Source organism: Trifolium pratense, linkage group LG6 (assembly GCF_020283565.1).
Source record: "Trifolium pratense cultivar HEN17-A07 linkage group LG6, ARS_RC_1.1, whole genome shotgun sequence".
Classification (NCBI taxonomy): Eukaryota; Viridiplantae; Streptophyta; class Magnoliopsida; order Fabales; family Fabaceae; genus Trifolium; species Trifolium pratense.
This window is the reverse complement of record NC_060064.1, coordinates 9,989,469-10,007,152: the sequence shown is the minus strand read 5'-3', so window position 1 is coordinate 10,007,152 and position 17,684 is coordinate 9,989,469. Positions and strand designations below refer to the sequence as shown.

At 35.3% G+C, this 17,684-nt stretch overlaps 2 protein-coding genes across 12 annotated transcripts; both read left to right on the top strand.

Moving 5' to 3' along the window:
- The first annotated feature begins 1,968 nt into the window (after positions 1–1,968).
- Positions 1,969–6,198, top strand: LOC123888647 (putative serine/threonine-protein kinase). 11 transcript variants are annotated; one of them, XM_045937756.1, is made up of 8 exons: positions 1,969–2,689; positions 3,733–3,944; positions 4,040–4,248; positions 4,341–4,467; positions 4,593–4,664; positions 4,873–5,059; positions 5,154–5,286; positions 5,668–6,198. In XM_045937756.1, the coding sequence occupies exons 2-8, from the start codon at positions 3,797–3,799 to the stop codon at positions 5,929–5,931; spliced, it is 1,140 nt and encodes a 379-aa protein (XP_045793712.1). In that variant the 5' UTR covers positions 1,969–2,689; positions 3,733–3,796; the 3' UTR covers positions 5,932–6,198. The 11 variants fall into 11 exon arrangements, with proteins under 11 accessions (XP_045793712.1, XP_045793708.1, XP_045793707.1 ...); XM_045937752.1 differs by having other exon boundaries at positions 2,001–2,689; positions 3,771–3,944; positions 4,022–4,248; XM_045937751.1 differs by having other exon boundaries at positions 2,001–2,689; positions 4,022–4,248.
- A 5,755-nt stretch (positions 6,199–11,953) lies between these two features.
- LOC123888649 (UPF0496 protein At3g19330-like) lies at positions 11,954–13,686 on the top strand. The gene is made up of 2 exons (XM_045937762.1): positions 11,954–12,253; positions 12,354–13,686. Exons 1-2 carry the CDS (start codon positions 12,175–12,177, stop codon positions 13,406–13,408), a joined length of 1,134 nt encoding a protein of 377 aa, XP_045793718.1. The 5' UTR covers positions 11,954–12,174; the 3' UTR covers positions 13,409–13,686.
- Positions 13,687–17,684: the final 3,998 nt, after the last annotated feature.

The window sequence follows — 17,684 nt, the reverse complement described above, 5'->3', positions numbered from 1 at the left end:
TTAATTGACAAGAATCCAAAGTAGTGTTGCTGTTAGAAATGATACTAATAAACAAAAGCTTAAAAGGAGTAGAGTTTGCCGTTGCATATTCTTTGCTTTTTGTCCTAAATTTCAATCACTTGTATCTAATTAACATAATCCTTTTTTTTATAAAGATTAAAGACATTTTATAAAGATTAAAGATATATACACACACAATAACATTTATATATAAAATGCTTAGTAGGAGTAACGTCAACATAGCTGGATGGTAGGGTACAACAACCCCACAAAGGAACAAGCCACACCTTTGAACCTCCCTCTCAATCTATATCTTACCATTTATGTGTATTGATTTTTCCCTATTTGTGCTTGTGCAAGACAAAAATAAAATCAACTTAAATCTTTATGAAAATAAATACCTAAGATACATATTTATTGATTTTACAAAACCAAATCATTTGTACTAGCTACGCCAATATAGCGATTATCGGCTTCATAACCGTTCGATTTTAAGTGCAATTGGATCTTGCATTTAAATTTAACCGTTATGTAATCACAATTGATTTTACACAACCAAATTATCTATAGTAGTTGTATCAATACAATTGCTACAAAATTTGTTAGAGTTACATGTAATTTGATCTTGCATTTAAATTTAACCGCTCCATAATCATGATTGATTTCACGCAACAAAGTGTATGTTTGAAAAAGGAAAAGGAAAAAACACGCACACACCACACACCAAATCATGCGCATTGAGCTTTCTCTAGAATTTGTAGCTTCACTAATTCGTGTTGAATCATGCCTATAGACAGGAGAATGGCATTGTAGACGTGAATCCAAAGACACTAGAAGTCATAGGTAGTAGCTTTGCCGATATAGTGGCTAGAAAATCGTTAGGTCTAAGTTTAATTATATTGGTTTCGCATGCACATTTGAATTTATGCAATCAAATCATCTATAGTAGTTGCACCAATACAATGGCGATAGAAAGCGTCATATTTATTTAAATGTAATTGGATTTTTTGCTTCTAAATCTAATGGCCGTACAATCATGATTGATTTCATGCGATGAAATTCAAGTTTTGAAAGGGAAAAAACACGCAATGACGTGCATTGAGCATCCTTGAGAATTTGTAGATTTACAAAGTCATGGTGAATCATGCCTAAAGACGTGAGAGTAACATTGTACACGTGAATTCAAACACGCTAGAAATCATTGGTAGTTGTCTTGGACTGGACTAGACTTTTGGGCTTAGGCCCAGCCCAATGACACATCCATCAACCAAATATCATATTTGTCGGCCTATATATAAACAACCCTAGGTCAAGCTATGTCTCATTTTAACCTGTCTCACAATCTCATTTCCACCTCGGACTTCGGCGTTCAGCTCGGAGCACCCCTTCCACCGATTCATCTCACTGTGAGTTCCTTTATCCCCTCATTTAATCCTCTTCGAATAAACTCTAAGTTCTATTCCGAACAGTAGTAGTTTCATCAATATTACTAGAGCAAAACCGTTACATCTAAGTGTAATTATGTCGAAACTTAACGGCTTCGCAATCATTAATGTAGATTTTGCACATTCAATTAAGTCATGTGTAGAGATTCGGATTCGGTACTATAACTACACGACACAATTACAATTGTCAACTATCCAATTTATAAATGAACAGTCGACACCATTTAAACTTTAACTACAAAAAAACGATTATATAATTTAAATTGTCAGATCTCAATTCAACGACAACTACGATAAATTAATATGCATGAGTGAATTTGCAAAAATTGTACTAGTCTACTTTCTTTTCTTACTCACTGAGTGTACTATTTTAACAATGTGAATCTGTTACAGCTAGGATGCTCTGTACACGACACACAAACACACAAAATAAACCTCAATTCAACTTGCAGTACCAGACAACAATTATGCTACTTTACAGCCCACAAAATATAAAGTTATAATAAATCATTATTAATAATATTAATATTGTTATTTCCACCTCTTTTCTTCTCTGTCAAAACAAACATTTTACACACACAAAGTTTCTCTCTCTCTATCTCTCTCTCTCCAAGTACAAGTCTACAACAATATTTTTGGTTTTGATTGAATTGAATTCTTCCCTTGTTTGTTCATTCATGTACATATATAGATATATATATTAATGGTGTTGAATTTATAATTTGGTTTGTTTGGTAGAGTTGATAGTATTAAACCTGCTGATAGTTGTGTTGTGTCTGTCGGCGCAAGGTCACTTTCTGTCGGCATTGTCTCTTTCCACTATCCAACCATTACATTACATACATTACATACATAAACTCTTCTACAACAAAATAAAGATTTCATTTTTTTCATTTTTCAAATAAGAAAAGACAGAGAGGTTTTAGTTTTTCTTCTGGGTTTTCATTGCTTAAAGAGTGGCACTAGCAACATCTTTCAAGGACCATTTTGATATTTCAACTTCAACAATTGTTTCTGATCTCAAAAGGGTGTTTTTTTAATGGAACTATCTTTGATTTGATTGTGTTTTTGAGAGGTTTTGTGATTGTGAATTGGTTGGGTTGTTCATATGAGGGAAAAAAGAGGGAATTTTTGGGTCAATCTTGATTTTCGTGAGCAGCATTGGAAGGTTTCTGCAAAGTGTCATTGGTAAATGTATCACAGGCTTTCTCAGATCCTGCTTCATTATTTTCATTTTAGAAAAAGTAACCATACTATTCTTTTTGTTTTTGTTGGTTTATTCCACACTTTTACTTTAATTTACATTCTTAAATGTAAACTATTTATGTTATGAGTTTATGCAATGATATTATTAGGCTAGATCCAATTTTATCATCTTGCATGATAATTAGAAACATACATGCATTTTGCAGAAATTTCTTATCTTGTTGAAGTTTTTGCTGGTGATATTAGCTTTGAAGTTTGAACTATTCATTAGTCTTTATTATCATTGGCAAAAACCTATTTAATGTACTCTTCTTTTTTATGTGCTGCATTACATTTTGGAGAATGTTAACTTGTGCCCTTAAGGCACATGTTAAGGAAGCAAAATAGAAATTATTAAATGCTAATTTGTGCATTTTGACTTTTGAAGCATTAAATTTCTTGTATCATTAAATGTTGAATTTCTATTTTGGTATATCTTAACATGTGCCCTTAGGGCACATGTTAACAAGACCCTTACATTTTTTTTAAAACTCGGTATCTTGCCTAAGGACGATTAATCTAAGGGGACCATTCTCACCGCCCACTTGCGTGGGCTCCATTTAAAGGCAGCATTTTTTGCTTTGTACGGACTAGTCTAGTTCGAAATTGGTACCAGGAGGAATCGAACCTGAGACCTTGAGAGGAGCATCACACTAAGGTCCCAAGCCAACACCACTAGGCCGTGCTGCATTACATTACATTAAATTCATTTTTTCTGTAGTTTCTTATATCTGCATGCTTTCTTCTATGTTTATGTTTGAAATTGAAATTGGCATTGAGTTCGGAAAAATCACGATGGCGCTGTGATTTTGTGAGCTTCAAAGTGATTCATTGTGATTCTGTCAATTTGGCTGTTAATCCAAACAAAGTCATGTCTTTCACAATCTGTCTTAAAACTTATTGAAGTTTTATTTTAACATTGTCATGTCATTTAACTCTTTCTCTTAAAAAAAAATCGAATTTGGATCTATATTTCTTCTTTGAAAGCACATTATTCACATGTTTTCATAGATTGTGATATTTTTTGTGTTTTGGAATCCAGGTTTGATGTATAATAATAGTCGGTGTAAATTTGTACAGCAAAAGTGAAGTGATTCCCATATCAGATGTCAATTTCTCTTGCACCGATAATTGGAGGAGCTGCAGGAGCCGTGGCATTGGTAGGGATATCTATACTACTTATATGGCTATGTTTGTTTCGCCAAACAAGTGTTTCTAGGACTTCAGAGACAGGGTCATCTGATCCTTCACAAGGTAACAAAAACATCTCACATGAGTGTATTCTGTAATATTCAATATTTCTTAACTTCCCTAATTAATGGTATGTAAAGGAATTCCATTACATGCAGTGGGAAGACATGGTGGAATGGAGTCACAAATGCGAGATACTAGGCGTTTTGCAATGGAAGAACTTTCACATGCAACAAAGAATTTCAGTGACAAAAATTTGATTGGAGAAGGAAAATTTGGTGAGGTTTACAAAGGTTTACTTCAAGATGGGATGCTTGTAGCCATCAAGAAGCGTCACGCTGCCACAAGCCAGGAATTTGTTGACGAGGTAATACTTAATTCAAATCGATTGGCAATATGCATATAATTTTTTTTGCCTTATTGTTGACTTTGATCTAACACGATTGAGTTTTACTTTAGGTGCGCTATCTTTCAGCTATTCAACATCGGAATCTCGTAACTCTTATTGGATACTGCCAAGAAAACAATCTACAGTTTCTTATATATGAATATGTGCCAAATGGAAGCGTCTCCAGTCACTTGTATGGTAAATTTCTGCAATTTCACAAGTCACTCACTATATTCCATTTTAACAAAGTTCTTCTATCTTATATATCTGCAAAGTTTTGTTGTGCTCTTGGTGATGATTGTGGCTTTGATTTTCCTATGAAGGTGCTACTCAACAACCGCGGGAGAAGCTAGAATTCAAGCATAGACTCTCGATAGCTCAAGGTGCAGCTAAAGGTGATCCTTTGCAAAATCAGTGAGCATTTGTGGCTTTCCTGGTATCAGTTTATTTCTCTTTTAGATCAATAATATACACAAGTATCTTAATGGATTCACAATCCTAAGACTTTCGGTCCTTCGGTAAAACTTTTCTATGCATAAACCTATGCGAAACTTGTTTCTGATTCTCAATAGCTTATTCATAGTTCCATACTATTCATTGCAGGTTTGGCTCATCTTCACTCTTTGAGTCCCCGTTTGGTGCATAAGAATTTCAAAACATCTAATGTTCTTGTTGATGAAAACTTCATTTCTAAGGTCGCGGATGCAGGGCTTCGTAATTTTCTAGGGAGAGTTGACATTGCAGGCTCATCTTCTCAAGTGGCATCAGATGAGATATTCCTTGCACCTGAGTAACTTCTCTAACAATCATATCTTTGATTTGCAATATTTCGGTCATGCGTACATTTTTCTTGATTTACATACACCACCATCCATCCCTTGCAGGGTGAGAGAGTTCAGACAATTTTCTGACAAGAGCGATGTGTATAGCTTTGGGGTATTTTTGCTAGAATTGTTGAGTGGAAAGGAAGCAACAGAATCACCCTCTATAAACACAAGTCAAAATCTGGTCGAATCGGTATATGATTATTCTTAACTTCATCATTAGAACTATTATTCAGACTATATCACTATCCAATTCGAATCATCATTAGAATTGATTGATATTTAGATTATGTCGCCATCCAATATGAAACTCACTAACACGCACCCCTAACGACATCTTGACCGTTAAGTTTGCGGTGTTCAACATAAACCAGTGGATATTAGATAGACTTGCATACCATGTTAGAATTTCTATCTAGGACCATATCACAATGATAGATCTAGGGTGCCATTGTGCTCTGTAGCCTGTAGCACCGACACTTCTGATGGAAGACATGTCATGTCTGGTGTCTGTGTTTGTGCTTCATAGCTTTTGTGTGATTGACATTTGCCTTGTTTTCTATCTCTAATATAGGTACTAAGTAATCAAGATAGTAGCATTATGTCTGCAATCATTGATCAAAGAATGGAGAGTAGATTTACAGCTGAAGGCATGGAAAATTACATCCTACTCTTAATAAGATGTTTGGATCCTTCAAGTGAAAGAAGACCTGCCATGAGCTATGTTGAAATGGAACTCGATCGAATCCTCGAAAAAGAAATGAACTTGACAACAATGATGGGTGAAGGAACACCAACTGTGACTCTTGGAAGTCAATTATTCAAATCAACTAAATAAATAAATTAAAAAAAGGTATTATTTTCATAAATTATTACCTATAATATATTTGTGAATTACATAGGGCTAGCTATCTGTTTCACAAGTGTATAAAAAGCAGTTATAACTATCCCTTTTTTTCTGTGCCAATGAGTAGTTGTATTCTTTTATTTTCTCCTCAAGATTTTTTTTTGGGTTCATAAATGGATGAGATTGACATGAGATTGAGAACTCTTGTAAGCAATTATTTGTTGTTAATATGACAGTAAAGATTGGTTGGTGTGGTAAGAACTATTTATTAGTTTTTTCTTTTATTTTCTTGCTGTCTATATTGACCACATTGTTCAATTCATTTATGATGCTATTATATTCATAACTTCACAAGTACTATAGAGTCTTTATTTCTTTTCCCACCGCCAGTATCTGGCCCACTGGATCGCCTAATCTGGTTCGGGGTCAGTTTTGGTATCAAGTGGTTTCAACTCCCTCTTTATCGCAGTTACGAGGATCCATAGAGTCTATATATTGAATCAATGGACTTGAAGTCATGCAATTTGAGAAGGTGATGGGGAGTGGGGGACAGAATATTAGGTTCATAACATGACTTTGAATGAAATGCAGGTGTTCACTTTGCACCAGCAATGGAGGCATGACCTTGAAATTCATTTAATAACATTGCATAAGTTTGTTAGAAATTTCATGACTATCTGTCATTTAATGTGCCAAAAACTTGATGTAGCCAGCTGTAATTAGACAACAAAAGTTAAAAAATTGAATAAACTTTCACTTTCCTTACTGGCACGGTCTTAGTGATAAATAGCTCTGGTCAAAGAACTTAGTTTTTTTAGTGTAACTAGGTCGGGTCAAAGAATTTGGTAAGTAGTTTAGTGGTTAGAATTTTACTCTTAAAGTGAATAAGTGAAGTGTATGCAATTTGAACTCTAACTCTTAAATATATAATGTGATATTCCTACCAATTGAACTGAATTTATGGGGATAAATAATTTTGTCTTTGAATAATCATAATTGTGGGATTTAGATCATTTACTTTTTTTTTTTTGAGCAATTTGATTTTCAAAATGTTTTTCTCATTTTGCAATTTTGTGGTCCCTAATTTTCCTCTAGTATGATGATGCATATAGGGTTCTTTTATCCTTCTTGGACACCCCTAATGCCACTTGGGCATATGTGACATGGAAAAAAAATGATAAAAAGTGAAATATTTTGCCACCTTACCAATTAAGGGGCACGCCCTATAAAATTATCATATTACCCTTGTCCGCTATTTAGGTCACGGAATAGTCACCGTGGCATAGGTAACAAACGTGTTAAAACGTCAAAGTTTTGAATCAATTAAGAACTCATGCCCTACCAAAAGCCCCATCACGTTTTGTCGGCCGCTACTTAGGTCGCGGATGGCCATTTGACAGTAGTAACAAAACACAAAATATTTTTATACAAATTATTATATACAAAAGAACATTATATAAAAAATCAAAGTTATCAAAATATAAACATGAGAAAGGGATGACATAACATAAAAATATTTTTACATTACGTTGAGCTCCCGACTTTTTACCCGCCAAGTGATTCGTATCTCAGGTCTCTTGGTGTGTAACTCAAAGGATTTTGCTCCCGAGTTTTTACACACCAAGAAGCCTAACCACCATTACTAATCTCGATCACGGAATATGAATATTTGAATGCATAAATTTAAAAATAAAAAAAAATAAAAAAAAAAAACTTAGAGAAGAAAAGAAAGAAATGGGAGATGAAATTAGAATGAAAAAATGAGAATGATGGAAAAAAATGAAAGGAAATGTTGTTGGAATTGCCTTTAAAATGGAAGAAGCAAAAAAACAGGGGATGGAAAACAGAGAGCTGCGCCATGCATAGTGGTTCTTGCGCCATGCGCAATGCGAAATGGAAAATGATGTTTTGCTGCTGTGAGCTGCGCTATGCGCAGCCTGGCCTGTGCCATGCGCAGGTGTCCTGCTACATATACTTTCTGCTGCGTTTTGCAGCCGCCAGGAAGAGAGAGAGGGTAATTTTTTAGGGTTTTTTTATCCAATATCAAGTCTAGAAGCAAGAGGGTTTATCTTGGGTTATTTCTAGTGTTTGGATCTCTTTTCTTTCACCTTGTAATCATTATTGTTTGAATCTCTTGGTCACTAGGAGAGATTCGGGAAAAGGGTAGAATTAAGGTTGAAGTCTAATTCTTGCAACTCTTGTATTGAATCTTATTGTAATCAAGCTTTTCTATCGATAGTGGAATGAAGAGTCTCTCTCCCCAAACTAGGTTGTTATAACCGAACTGGGTAAACAATTATTCGTGTCTTTTACCGCTTTGGTAGTTTTAGCTTTTGTTGATTTATTGCTTATTTTCATTCATTGTTGATTTGGTTGCTTCAATTCATTTGTCTCACACACTAAAGATAGTTGGTTCTACTATTGGTTATTGGTGTGGTTTTCGGTCCGAATTCACAATAAATGTCTTAATTTATAGAGTTTGTACATGAATCTCATTGGCCAAAACAAATAAACAGCCTCTTTGACTGCCAATGGATGCCCACCACCGTCCTTGACCATTGACAGCCTCAAAGACCACTAAAATAATGACCACCATCCACCGCGACCTATGCGCGGACGTTGCATGTAGGGTGTTCGGTACCTAAGTCACGGAACCGTTTTTGCTACCGTTACATAATTTTGTGACTTATGTCGCGGACTAAAACTCTATATATAATCATTGACATGAAGTCAAAAACACTACTTCTTCTTCTCCTTCACTACTAAACCCTCCAAAAATCATCATTTTATCTGAATCTGTGTTACAAACACTCAATCAAAGCACCAAGGAACTCTAAAAACATCCAAATGAGCTGAATGCAAAGGTAATGTGTTTGTTAAACTTCTCTCATTCATTTTCGTTTGAATTTTGTTAGAATCACGTAAATATATTGTTCATCACTGGTTCGTTCTGATACTTGAGTAGCAGAAGCATTCCGTGACATAGGTAGCGGATATGTCTGTCATATTATTAACTGAAAAAACTGAATGCGTTTTTTTTATAAAAAAATAGTTTTAGTGATGGGTCGACCAAGTTATACTAAGGGTAAGGACGAGGTTAATGGTCAGTCGAACACAAAACCTATGGATGTGGAACTCACGGTTGATTTTACTCTACAATTCACAACAACAAAGATGTTTAAGTTGCGGCAAGAAATGAAAGATTGGGTTTGTGGGGAGGCGAAGAAGCTAGGTTGTATATTTTATAAATCTTCAATACTGCGCATTACATTGTATTTAGACACGAAAATTACATATAGTAGTTGGTTGGTTTGAGTACTTGCTCAAACAAAAAGTTACATAAAAAAAATAACCCTACCCGAAACGAGATCTAAAGATAATCAGTCACCACGGATGTCCATTTAAACCCATCTGGACTTTCACCATTGCAACAGCAACGGCTTCAAATAACGAAGTTGGGAGCTAAAGTTACTGCAGAACCAATGTCCGCTTCAAATGACAGTGAGTATAACGATACCAAACGTCCCTTTAAAGAAAACTGAAAGTATGGTTATGCCTAAACATACTAAGTAAAGAAACTAAACATAAGAAGGGAAAGGGAGAGGTGTGCCTTCGGCATTATGAAGGTGCCTATTTATAGGCATTTTGGCCGCACCAAGGACCAATTAAAATTGGCCACTTGTCAGACCTTTGACTGATACAAGAGTTTCAGACCACCGACGAGTCCGCGACCTAGGTAGCGGACGGCAGGGAAAAATTATTCAAAAATTACTCATTTTACAACGTTCGCGACTTAAGTCGCGGAAGGATATAATGGGAGTAAGACGCGCGAGTAATCGGTAAGGTAGAAAAAGTAAATCTCTGAAATATTTCCTCGCTTTAATTGCACATCACCCTCTTCTTTACCAATATACCCCATTCCTCAAATGTATGTTTGACAAAAAGTACTTCTGGAGTCTTTTTATCCTCTAACAATAGTTAATACGAGTAATGAGATAAAATTATTATTCTCTTTTTGATTAATTTTATTTTTTTTGTAGTCTATATAAAATTGTTAAATATGACAAATATTGTGTGACAGAATAAGTAATAAGTAATAATTTTGGTCTAAATAAACTTTGCCAACATCAAATCCAAAATGCACAAACAAATTAGAAAGCAAATTTATCGACCACATATTCATTGAAAGAGTGGTGTTATCTGAACATTCAAGTATAGATGCATTATGTGATAATGTTTTTTTTTTTTTGCTTTCGTGTGACACTATATATTTATTTATATTTCTCTCTTACTTTTTAATAAATACACACCTAGTCAAATAAAACTTATATATAACCTGCCAGCTGGGCTGGCCTAACGTAAGGCAACTCAAGCAAGGACTTTAGACTTCCAAAAAAAAGTCTCGCATAAGATATAGGTTCACTAGTCTGCAGTAGAAAAAAGGTCTCGAAAAAAAAATATAAAGGCCTTTGTATTAAAAAAATTAAATGAAAATAAAATAATTTTAATAAAATATTAATTTCTTAAGAAAAAAGCATCAGTTTTAAAGTTCGTTTTAGGCCACATCTAGTGTTGGGTCGGCCTTACCCGCCATATCAAGTTTCCACAAGAGAACCATAATAACTACACCTAATCCCAACAATATTGAGAATAATTAGTTACACATAGTAACCTTACAATTCATAGCAAGAAGAGATGGAAAGATAAGTGATGTTGATTCCCCTAGATTCTTCAACCTTGCTTCTTCTCTCCCCTTGGCCGCTTTCTTCTCTTTGTTCTGGAACCAATGACAAAAGATATAAATAAAAAATATGTTAGGGGCCCTTTATAGAGTGTTTAGTGTATGATATGGTCACTCGGTGACAAAATTGTCTTCACCCTTAAGTCTTTTTTAGCTCAGCTAAACCGTCTGGATTGATCACTCAACAACGAATCTTGATCTCAAAACTAGGTCTTTCTAGTGATGGTCGCTTAGCCATGGTGATAGCATCTGGCTCGTAGCTTAACCACAGATTGAACATCTGATTTTCTTCCCTTTTTAGCTTTTTTTTACCAATAAGCTCATAAAACCTACAAAAGTTATCGGAAATAGGTGAAAATAACTAAAATGACTAATTTGCTAGTAATAAAAACTAATATAAGTTTTAAGATTAACTTATCATATGTTCTATCATCAAACACAACATTGAAACATGATATGATACATACATGTATCATGTCTCTTATCATGTCCATTAAACGAGCCCTAATGACTATGAAAATACATATGTATGAATGAGACTTTACAATTAATTAATGTGTGCGAATTTCCAATGCACACTCCATAATTAAACTTTGAAAAATGACTTTACAATTAATGCGTGTAAATTTCCAATACACACTACTAATTAAGATTTAAAAAATGCCTTTACAATTAATGAGTGCCAATTTTCCAATGCACGCTTTATGAATAAATTTTAAAAAATGGTGTTAAATATTTAACAAAGAAAGAGTGGATTTTTTTTTACCATCAGTATTCGGCTCACTAGACCGTTTAATTTGGTTCGGGGTCAGTTCTGACATCAAGTGGTTTGGTTCCCCTCCCGATCACAGTTGTGGGAATCGAACTGTGATCCTCTCTTTCAAATCTAACGACAATCGCCATTGGACTAACTAACGATTGGTAAAAAATCATCAATTTCCAAAGCATTTTGAAAATATCAAAAGCCATAAAATTCATAATTTAGGGTTTGTAAAAGGTGTATTTGGTGTGTGTTAGCATTGGAGGCTCGTTTTGGGCGTGGAGTTACGTTGAAAGATACCACATATGCGGTTAAGGTGCACATTATCATCATTGATAGAGTAAATAGATATATGAATAATTTGACAGACAAAACATAATTTCATGGGAGTATTTAACATTTCAAAAATTTCGAAAAGATATTTTATAAGTTTTACAATTTCAAAAGATATTTAGCTATTCACTCTTGAATGTATGACGCGAGGGAGAAACTTGGGCAAGAAGAAATTCTCCCAATTACAATTTTGACTATTTTAGGTCCACCCAGTTCATAGTCAACATTCAAACAAGTCCATCTACTTCTCTTCTCTCTCTCTGAAACTCTCCCTCTCTTTCTTCACCTCAACCCCATCAGTTACTCCCAGAGAACACCCCTCACAGTGACAGTGACACAATAATCGCCCAAACAAGAAACAAAACATCATCATTAACAATAGAAACATAGTACTACTACAATGCTGCAATGTCTCTCCTTCAACTCATCAACACCTTCACCACGCAATCCTCCTCTTCCTCTACCTCCACATTCACAAGGTAATAATAATAATACTCCACACTAACATTTCAATTTCATGCACTCTACCTGTTTGTATAAATGTCTCACTCAAACCCTAATTTCTAATTTCATTTCCAGAAGAAGAACAAACTCCAACACCTTCTACAAGCCCCAATGTCTCTCGCGAATACGATCTCGCAGTTCAAGCTCCTTCCTTCAACGAAATCCGCACCATGATTCAAACCCCTCATCAATCACACCACTTCGAAATTCAACAACAAAACGAAGATATTGATATCGATATCGAAGAAGATGAAGATTCACACCACCGTAATATCTTAACCCAAGTTCTTCAACCCGACTCGAATAGCGTCCGTGAAACCCTAGCAAACGCTAAACCCGAAAGTACCCTCACGCGTCTTGTTTCTTCTTACTTTGATCACAGTGAAACCACTTCATATCTTTGTGTCATTCTCTTCCGCACAGTTAACCGTGCTCGTGAAATGTATAACCCTATTTTCGATCTCATCTCTGTTCTTCCAACCGATTGTTCTTCTCTTTCTCAACCGCAATGTGATACCGCTTATGATCTTTTCGTCGAGTTCAATCTTCATGAGAATCCATTTATTTTCCCTCATTTTCATACCCTAAGGAACAGTTTCTCTGATCTTAAACATGAAATTCAGCTCGATCGCCGGAAATGCCGTCACAGAATTCGTCTATTCCGTAATGCTACCATTGGCTGTGGGGTTTGTGTGCTCGCTACTGTATCAATAGGAGTGGTTACTGCTGTAGTTGTTGCCACACATGCTTTTTCGATTGGATTTGCGGCAATGATGCCGTATTGTATGCCTTTTCAGAAGAGAAGAAAGAGGAAGGAATTGGCTAGGTTGAAGCAGCTTGATGCTGCTGAGAGTGGAACTTTTGTTGTGAATCATGTTAACACCATTGATAGTCTTGTGGATCGGCTTCAAACTGCGGTTGAAGGCGATAAGGCTTATGTTCGGTTCGCGTTGGAGAGAGGAAGAGATAGACATCCTATACAGGAAGTGATCAAGCAGCTTCGGAAGACGCAGCCGATTTTTGAACAGTTGCTTAAAGATCTTGAACAACATATATATCTCTGCTTTAATACTGTTAACAAAGCTAGAGATGCACTGCTCAAAGAGATATCACTTCATCAAACTGTGTAGTATACTATTTTTCCGATGTTGTGAAATTTAAATTTAAGGTACGATTTTAAGATTTTCTATCGATATAATTGACTTACAATAATAGGTCTTACTATTATCTAGACCCTGTTATTATGATGAGAGCTTTATAGTTTTTTAACGAGATGATCACTGATGATTTGTGATGCATGCAATTTGTTTAAGCGTGTAACAGTACCACCACTGATCAACAATTTGTTTATAATTTGTAACAATAGATGATGATATATCTAAATTGACATGATAATATTTAGTTAGTACCTGCTAGTCTCTTTTAATTACCTTATATCTTGCATGAAGGATTTTTTGTAGTGTCAATATTTAAGGATAAGATTGTGACTGTGTTCTCTGTGATAGTATGTAATCATTGTTATCTATCATGAATTCCATGATGCATCAAATGGTGTTATGTAAAATTGCAATTTTATCATTTAGTGGCTGTGTCTGTAATGGGAATGAATATGATGGAATTTGGGATTTATACCTTTCAAATGGTGTTTGGTATATAGATATTCTGTTTTTTAATTCCATCTTTTTGGAACCAAAATGTATCATTTTTTCTTGTTTACTTCTTTGTTTTATACTATTGTCGTTGTTCATGCATTTTAGGGTAACAGTATAATAGATTAGTAATGGTAAGAAATGTGATCATGAGAGCTGGGAATGTATCATTTTTTTGTTTACTTTCTTGTTGTTCTGTTCTTTTCCTGTTCTGAATGCGTTTTAGGGCAACGGTTTAATAGCATGGCAATGGTAGAAAATTTGATCATGATAGACTCAATCCTAAACTTGCTACCAACTTAAATCCCTATTCCTGACAAAATGGGATTTCGAAAGAAAAAAAAAAACTAAATGCTTCCCGGCTCTTGAACAACATGCTCTTGTACCCAGGTGTTTTAACCAACATCTTTAGTAGACAGGTTTGGATACTATTGGGTTTTTAATTTTGTGAAAGTGGACCTGTGCGATTATTTAGTTGTCTCTGTCACACTTAGGTACCCAACAACCGCTTCAATCCGCTCGCAACACCTAAGAGGCCGTTTAGGATGAGCTCTGTTTACCAAAAAATAGACAGGTTGAACTTAGCTCCCCAATACCCTACTTACTAAAATTGTTATTTACTTGTGTGTCACTTGGGTACCCAATAACCGCTTCAATCCACTTGCAACACCTAAGAGGCCGTTTAGGATGAGCTCTGTTTACTTGTCTCTCTCACTTGCGTACCCGACAGCCGCTTCAATCCCCGCTCGCAATACCTAAGAGGCCGTTTAGGATGAGCTCTGTTTACCAAAAAAATAGACAGGCTGAGCTTAGCTCCCCAGTACCCTGCTTATTAAAACCTACAATCTCACTAAACCTGCGTCTAACCCTGAAAACCTTCGACCCCTTCATTCAGTTTGCTGCAATGGAAACACCATGCTCAGTTAAAGACCCAAAATGCCTGCAAATTTAAACCACTCACTCCAAAACAAACGACCAGTCTCACAAAATCTGCATAACCTTCTAGAGCGTTTATACCTTTTGTTTTGCCAAGTTTTATTATTTTAGTTTTAGGCATAGTTGGGGGCTAGATACATGGCCGTTTTTGGGTTTAAGTTGTTTATTCTAACCTAGACATAGAGTAAGGGAAAATTCTAATGTGCACAAGTGACCTAAGTGGTGCACTTTGCAAGACCATTTTTAACCACTAGATCATAAAATTATACAAAAAGTAATGGTGCACCTTCCCTGCCGTATCAACTCCATCTTCTTCCTCTTCCCTGCCTGATATAATCTTTCCCTTATGGGCTATGGCTCACCGGCCAAGCATTTTCCCTTCAATAGCCGCAAATTATGCATTCTTCCTTCAACTAAGATTCAATTGTGCAATAAAACTTTCAAGGCAAACCAATTGAAATTGGCCTTAAGATCTCAATGAGAATACTGAGAAGAACAATGTGCAGTATTGTGGGCCGGAAAATGAGTGAGATGGAGAAATGGGAATATTATTGGAACCTGGAAATGCAAATATAAGAAATGATGTGTTTATTGACTGAAAATGGAGCAAAGCTCTTACAATAGCAAAATGAAAGATAAAATGTTGAAGGAAATGAATTCCAATTTTGGAGCTAAAGCTCCTCAAAAAAAGAGAGCACTCATTCTTTGTCTAACTATACTATAATGGTTCCAACTAAAATTTTCCCTAGTCTCACACTTCCCTCACCTCACTATATATATACTACTAAGACAACAAACTTGTCAACTAAACAGCCTATCCCACTCATTATTTATATAACCATATCATACTCTTAATTACAATAACAACACTTTTCCTTTATCTCTCATACTCGGTCTCTATCAAATATTGTGTGTAGAGTGTGCATACAAGATCTAATGGAAGTACAAGATCTAATGATAGAAAAATGATCATGCACCGTGATAAACATGGTTAGGTGTTGCACCCTAGACTTTACCTAAAGTACGTATGGGGGAGAAATACTTATATGGGCAAAACTCCAAATAAGTATTTCTTAGGCACACTCACGGAGGGTATATATTTTCTTTCTGGTAGTGTACATCTGAAATCATGGTGGGGGTGGGGAAAGTTTCTGCCATCTACTTGGATTAGGGTTATGATGTTTCACTTCTTTTGGATGGATGGAATTTCATGGTTTGTGAAGTAGAGTTGAACGGTTCACTGTGGTGCCTGGTGACGGGGCAAATGAACTATAGTTGCACCAAAAAGCAAATCTACATATATTCATTAGTTTGGAACCATGCAATGTTACTGAATCAAATTATTTCTAAGTATTATTAATAACAAAAATGCTAAAGGAACACATATTTCTACACCTAATACATGTCAAAGGATTTGACGATTTTAAACTTTAAATCTAGTCCATCGAAAATTAAAATCACACGTCAAACATCCTTCTATTTTTGGAAAGACTCAAAGATACGTATAAAAAAAGACATACTAAATAAGGGTAGAAGAGTAATATTTTAAAGGTTAAATTGCACTTTTGGCCCTCTATGTTTCAGAAAGTTGTGATTTTGGTCCCCTATGTTTCAAAATAGCAGTTTTGACCCCCTATGTTTACCCCCTTTTGCAAAAAGTCAATTTTGATCAAGTCAATGCTGACGTGGCAAGTCACTTAAGTGACTCAGCTGCCACATCAGTTTTTTTTTTTATCAATTAAAAAAAAAAGGAAAGGAAGAGTCACGTGACTTGCAAGTTTGTATGGTGATTTCCTTCAATTGTTTCATGGTGATTTCATATTCATCGAAAAGGAGGAAGATTCATCTGGCATGTATTAGTTATATTCATTGTCATAGACTAATTGAGTGATGAGTTTTATTAATCCCGAGTTCCAAAAACAGTGCTACTAATTTTTCAAAACTGAAATTTCTGTTTTTAATTTTCCAATTTCTGCAATTTCTTTGGTCAAGCTATTAATTTTGGAATTTCTGTTAGTATCGCTGTTGAGAAGAAGAAGGGTGATGCAGGGACAGACGGTTATTTGTCGACGTCTCTGTGTTTCCACCTTGCCGTCACAGCCGTCCCACGCCCACCGCCTCACCATGAAACTTCAGTTTATATTTTAGATCCAACTCAACATGTAACTTTTTTTTTCCTTTTCTTTTTATTAAGATTCATAGTTCTCAATTGCCACCGTCACTGTCAAGAAAATTGAGGGCTGGAGAAGAAGTTCAGAGATTGGAAGATGAAAGGGTGAGAAAGGAGTGGCGGGGAAGAAGAAGAGACAGCATCACCGTGTTTTTTTTATTAATATATTATCCAGAAAGTATTTTTTGTTTATTTTTTTTAAATTATAAGTGAAAAATATATGACGTTGCAGCTGAGTCACTTAAGTGACTTGTCACATCAACGTTGACTTGATCAAAATTAACCTTTTGCAAAAGGGGGTAAACATAGGGGGTCAAAACTGCTATTTTGAAACATAGGGGACCAAAATCGCAACTTTCTGAAACATAGGAGGCCAAAAGTGCAATTTAACCTATTTTAAATGTAAAGTTTCATTCCATTCCATACACCCCAAATTGAGGAGAATGGAAAATAGAAGGAATGAATGGTATTGGATGGAATGAGTTCCGTTGTGTTTCATTCCATTCCATTCATTTTTTGCAAATTCAAACAATAGAATCTAATTATTTACCACTTCATTCCATTCAACTCCATTATATTTCATCAATTTAAACAAAGCCTTAGAGGGAGTATTAAAGATAAACTAATTATCTGGTCAAAAGAATAAGAATC

Excerpts from the sequence above, each read along its gene's own strand:
- LOC123888647 (XM_045937752.1), top strand. The coding sequence starts at position 3,797 with ATGTCAATTTCTCTTGCACCGATAATTGGAGGAGCTGCAGGAGCCGTG. Across the intron at positions 3,945-4,021 it reads GTCATCTGATCCTTCACAAG|GAATTCCATTACATGCAGTG; the intron begins GTAACAAAAACA and ends TGGTATGTAAAG. Across the intron at positions 4,249-4,340 it reads GCCAGGAATTTGTTGACGAG|GTGCGCTATCTTTCAGCTAT; the intron begins GTAATACTTAAT and ends GTTTTACTTTAG.
- LOC123888649 (XM_045937762.1), top strand. The coding sequence starts at position 12,175 with ATGCTGCAATGTCTCTCCTTCAACTCATCAACACCTTCACCACGCAAT. Across the intron at positions 12,254-12,353 it reads TCTACCTCCACATTCACAAG|AAGAAGAACAAACTCCAACA; the intron begins GTAATAATAATA and ends TTTCATTTCCAG.